At 36.5% G+C, this 6000-nt stretch overlaps 1 protein-coding gene across 7 annotated transcripts in view; it reads right to left on the bottom strand.

Annotated features, from left to right (window-relative positions):
- Nucleotides 1-6000, bottom strand: part of Tafa2 (TAFA chemokine like family member 2) — a 475874-nt gene continuing 469874 nt past the window's right edge. For all 7 annotated transcript variants that reach the window (XR_015624379.1, XR_015624378.1, NM_001432033.1 and 4 more), the window contains one exon: nt 1-2139. Coding sequence is in view for 5 of the 7 variants with exons in the window: in NM_001432033.1 (NP_001418962.1) it covers nt 2128-2139 (12 nt within the window). In the remaining 2 variants the exon portion in view is untranslated. The remainder of the gene's footprint in view (nt 2140-6000) is intronic.

Raw genomic sequence — 6000 nt, 5'->3', positions numbered from 1 at the left:
TTTTACTTGTGAAAGTGAGTCCACTTTATATTCCAATTTTATTTATTTTTTTCCGAATAGTCACAACATTAATCTACCGGGAATATTCTAGATCATATATTTGAAATTCCATTTATTTTTTTCTATCGATAGACATGTATTACACTTGTATATAATACAGAAATTCCAGCGTTGGTTTAAATAACATAGTTTTCAAAATGAGAAGCATGATTCATAATTTCAAACAAACCTAGGATAAATTCTTAATATCCCAAATGATAGTTTTTCATTTTGTACCAGAGGAAGTAGTGGTGCTTCGCTTCGTTTGACAGAGAAAGTGCAGCACAAACATTACTCCTCTCATTTTGACTCTGTGTAGACTTGGACCACCCAACAGGTTTTAAGCACTTAAAAGTGAGGTGGGAATCGCTGCATTCCACATATTCATGAGGCAGTTGACTTTTGCTCAGTATTAAAAGTGTGGTTTTTCCGATTTAATTTTTAACACTTTTTAACAATTTTAGCTCTTCTTCCTACTAAAGGGTTCTAGTTAATGTGTGACTCTTTTTGAGTATCGTTACAGACTAACAGATACAAGTTCGTCTCTAGAATATGTGAACCTCCATCCTAGAAACCAACACAAGGTTAACTGGCTTTGCCAATGAGTTCTAGAAATACAAGAAGTCCCAAACAGCTTCACTCTTTTACTAAAATGACGGACCACCTAATGGCATGATCTGTGAAGCATTTTGATCAAGTTAAAATAAACAAGACATGGAAAAAACCCTTGCCTTTATGTTTCTTCAAACTATAGGTTTACATTGTACTATTATTATAGGGTGGCCATAACCACTGTTCCCTTCCCCCGCTTCACAAGTGAAACAAAATAAATGCCGTACAAAATTATACATTCTGTAATAACTTAGAAAAAGGTAAATCAACGTTTAAGGCCTTTAAATATTTGTAAGAAAACTCCTGAAGAACTAAAATCACAAGTGAAAATATGGACAAAATACTGGCCAAGAAATGTTTGAATAGAACAACCATAAGCACATATTTAGACCTTTGTGGTCAAGGAAAATCAACAGATTTTTTTTCTATCCACAGACTGAACAAATAATAAGCATTCAAGCAGTCATTGGAATCGAGCAAGAGATGATATTAAAATGAGACAGAAAGAATAGTTTAAGAAAATGCTAGAAGAAATGTAAGTGATGAGAAATTAGAGAAGCACATGCATCCCTGGCCTGTTTTATTTTATTTTTTTTAAATCAAAAGCTACCTGCTAAGTTGACTGTACATTGATGATTTCTGTGAAGGAAAGTAAAAGGAAATATAAAAAAAAAGAAAATACACTTTAAAAAAAACTGGAAGGAAGGGTGCACTGGAGGCACAGAATACTGTGTAATGGGAATTGGAACCCAGTCCTAACTGCTATCTGTTTAACTGTCAGAGAGCTGCAGTCCGCGTTAGCCTTGGGGAAATGTGCCAGCTCGCCTACACATTCTTTTATGAGGGATGTAGTCAGATCACTGTGATTTGCCAATGATTATCGTTATCAATGGATAAATACTTCTATTCCTTTTACAGAGGCAAAAGCAAGATGTTAAAACATGTAGGCTTTCAGGGTTTCAAGGTTAGAATACCAATAAAATTGTCTCTGTCTATGCCATGCCGGAAGAGTTTGCAAAGGGAACATCCTCAAAGCTGTGCACAGTCCTATTAGACAAGGAACAAAGGAGCCAGGAGCACATCCATGACGGGACAGTGTGCTTGGGAGACAGCTTCAGACACAAGAGCAGTCATAGCTGAAGCCAGAAAATCTTACAGGTGACAGTCTCTGGTGTCAGCCCGGAAAACCAACCCTATCCCGGCTCCATGAGAGCAGAGTTCCGCTTCCCTCAGAAACATCATGAGCCAAGCACAGTTCACAGCTGATGAAGTCTTCAGCACCCAAAGTTCACTTCAGACTTCTTTAAAGTCTTAGTTTCAGTAGGAATTAGAGGACAAGCCATAGAATTCCTTGGAAATGGGTTTTAAATGTCTCTTCGGAGAGTTATAAAAATCTTCCAGGTCACTGTAGGAGTCCAGTTTCTATTCTGATGTCTCCGTGAAACCAGCCTTGAGGATTACTTGATTTAGGAGTCGTTAATGAGTTACCTGGAAAGGAAGGAAAAAAAATATGATCAATATTCTATAATAAAGCTACAATCCCAGAACTAGTAAACAGGAGCTAACGGTTTCTAGGTAGTTCTCACTAGATCAAACACATCACTGAGTTCTCCAGTATTCCTGTGTTCATATACTACTAAAACAGATGCATGCTTTCTTTCTATCATTTTGTAATATTCTTAAAACAACTTTCCTTATTATTTCAAATGTCTCCCACTATGAAAAAGACATTTGCTGCTGGCAATAGTTCCCTTGTTTGAAGGAGAATGATTTTGAGAATCCTCTCATTTGTGAAGATAAGGTAGCTGTAATCTGTAGACCTCTGTAGAGAAACGTCTTTGATCAGTAGAGTTCTGTCAGAGGATGTCTCAACCCTTGGAGACCCATTCTACATAATCCGTTCTCAAAACAACATAAAACCCAGGCGGGAGGGAGTGTGCTATCAAACTCTGTTATATGTTCTGAAAAATACCATCTCTGTGTGATCAAAAGAATGCTTGTGGAAGCAAAGAATGAAGAACGGGGCAATGACTTCCAAATTTCAAAGTGTGTAGATCTTCTTATAAAACTAATTGTATTTCTAATGCAATTTGAATCAACTAGGAAGGTTCACAGCAAATTTTCATAACCATTAATATCCAATATATTGTATGTATATATGAAATGAAATGAATGTGTTGTAAATAAATTACTTACATTTGCAGAAGTGAAATAGGAAAAACATAAAACTATTGCTATATTAATGCACTCTTCGCTTTATACCATTATTAGATAGGTTACCTTTAGAAAATCCCCTAGATATTATCCTACGCCAATGGGTATTAAAAATGTGATGTTTTAAAATTAAGGTGCACACCTGGTTTTATTTCATTAGGTGACTTACACAGCTGCTTAGCCTTTGATAAGATGTTTGTTTAAAAGGCTGCCTTATTTTGTTGTTTTGTGGCGTGTCATGGAAAATGAAATTATTAAACTCAATAACAAGGTAATTCTACTTCGCTCTCCCATAGCTGATCTCAAGTTACACTGCAGAAAGACATGCAAAATTCAAAGTGTTTTTGAAGCAGGAGGATGGCTAACTTGTTTTTGTCTTGTGGCCAACTGCTCCTTATCCCATTGCCCCTCTTACACTGGGACCACAGCACAAAGGGAATGTTGAATTACAGAGACCATGGAAAGTGGAAATATCTCAGGAAGGAGAGAGACTCAGCAGGCTGTCTGCCATTCAGTACTCATTCCACGCAACCTGGGAAGGGCTCCCAGAAAGTAGGCATAAGAATGAAACAGGAATAAAATATTATTTTTATAGATATTATGTCATAGATGCTAATGGGATCACTATGGGAAATGCTGAAAAATATTTTCACAATGACATTTACCCATATACTCTATATAGTGTAATCTTTGACTACCAGTAGCTAAGAAAAGCTCATCTACATTTTCTCAAAATTTTTTCTTCCTGGTCAGAAAATTGCTTAAGTGTAACCTGGGGAACATATTTGTAAAACTGGTGTTGGAACAAGAGAAAAGGTAAAGAGGTGTTGCAAAAGATTGAGAGAGAACAATTGATGGGTTTCAGGAAGGGGCTAATGAAGCAAGGAGGCACAATGCTGGAGATAAGGCAGGAGAGCAGGAGACACTGACTCCTAAGACAAGAAGGCAGGGTGGGTGCCCAGCCTCTTTGAAGCCCCAGCTTGGAGTCACCTGAAGGTTACTATGGTATTCTCATCATTATTCCTTTATCTAAATGTAAATATTTGTTACGGTTGGTTAATAAAAACCTGTGAGAAGATTCTGTTGGTCTTTTGTGTATGAATTAAAGCCTTGTCTTCAGGTAATTTCAAAGACAAACAATAGTAAAAACCTCCTTAAACACAACCAATGTTTCCTGCAACTCAGAGAGTCTCTGTGTGTGCATGTATATACATACTCATCAATAAATATACACATTCACACAGATATATACACTTAAGCACAAATATATACACACAAAAATATAAGTGCATACGTTTATAATGCATTTTGTCTCTTGGCCAAAATAATAGCTTAAAAATCCAAAAACTAAAAACATGACCATGTACAAAATAAGAACTAATAATTATAGACTGAAACATAAAGCATTTTTTCACATTAAAATTTGCATAGAATTCTTAAGTCAATCCTTTTCTTAGATGAGGAGTATTCAATAAAATAATTTCTAGTATCAAATGACGGTGGACGGTCTATTTTAGTCTTGATCCTTCTAACTTACTTGATTAGAACACATTATGGTTAGACATGTGACACTCTGGATTAAAGCCAGTGTGGTAGGGAGACTTTCAGACTCTCCCCCTCTCAGTTTTCTCATATATAAAGGCAGGTGGTGTTGCTAACATCTGCCCTGAGGATTCAGCACTACAGTGCCTATAGAAACATCTAGTTTTGTCAGCATTAAACACCACGAAATAACAATTTCAGATATGAAAGAAGAGACATTGAAATAGAATGGAAGAAGTGTTAGAAATCCAGACGAGTCTAAGTGCTACAAATGGAGTAAACTCAGCGTCTGCTCTTTTCAATATAGAATAATTCATGCGGATGAGCATATACCAGCACACCCTCTGGAAACCTCGAGTTCTAAACCAAGTATAATGGCAGAACCAATAAGACAAATTTTCAAATATATTTCAAATTCCTATTTTAAACATAAAACAAGATCATGAGTATAGACAATCATCTCCAATTTAACTCACCCAATAAGCACAATTCAAAGGGTATTTAAAAACAAAATCATTAAAACTGAGCAAAGAAAAATCAATCATTTAATAATTTCTGTGCTCACTGAAAAAGTTCAAAGGATCAACCTTAAATTCTGGCTTACTAGTGGATGGAGATAAATACCACCTCCTCTGCTCTAATCTCTAAATTGGGATTTTTCTGGCATATTAGAGTTCCTCAGGTAATCTTTACACAATTCTGCATTTTAACAAGGAAATGTTATTAAGACAACACATAAACATTACCCTACTTTTAGAACTAAAATATAACACTTTACACTAAAAGTCTATGTTTGGTAAAATATCAAACAGTAAAATCTTCACTTTCTAAAAATAATCTTAGCAAGTTTTCATCTACTATAGCAGAAGATCTGAGGATAGAAAAATCTCGGTTGCTCCCATGTATGCATTCTACCTTCTTGACCCAAGGGGCTCCAGACACAATATGCTGTATGCGACAGAGAAATAATTCTAGTTTTGCCCTATCGCCACATGTCGTCATTGCTGCTTCAGGGCACCCATCTATCTGACTTTGCAGAAGTCATGATTCACAAGGCTGTTCTTCCTATAATCTTATTCGATGCCTATTGGCTGGTATGTTTCCTGCAACTGTTGGATTGAGGACTGTGTAAATGAAAAAATAGCAATAACAACAGTGACCCAGGGTCAAGCAAAAAGCTATGCCTCAGTGGCTCTGAAAGATGAAGACACTAATGTGGTAACAATAAACCCAGGTGTCAAGGACTGAAGAAGCATCCAGTTACACCACTCAGGCAGATCTATTCCAGATAGCTGCTTAGATTCTTTTTTTTTTTAAGATTTACTCATTTATTATATATAAGTACACTGTAGCTGTCTTCAGATACACCAGAAGAGGGCATCGGATCTCTTTACAGATGGTTGTGAGCCACCATGTGGTTGCTGGGAATTGAACTCATGACCTCTGGAAGAGCAGTTGGATGCTCTTAACCGCTGAGCCATCTCTCCAGCCCACTGCTTAGATTCTTAAACTAAGAAAATAAAAAGCTAGCAAGCAACACATGAGATACTCATCAAATCTGCAATGCGCAAAGCCAGTTATTTTTATACTGTC

This window comes from Rattus norvegicus, chromosome 7, assembly GCF_021556685.1.
Source record: "Rattus norvegicus strain SHRSP/BbbUtx chromosome 7, alternate assembly SHRSP_T2T, whole genome shotgun sequence".
Lineage (NCBI taxonomy): Eukaryota > Metazoa > Chordata > Mammalia > Rodentia > Muridae > Rattus > Rattus norvegicus.
This window is presented reverse-complemented; position numbering and strand designations above follow the sequence as displayed.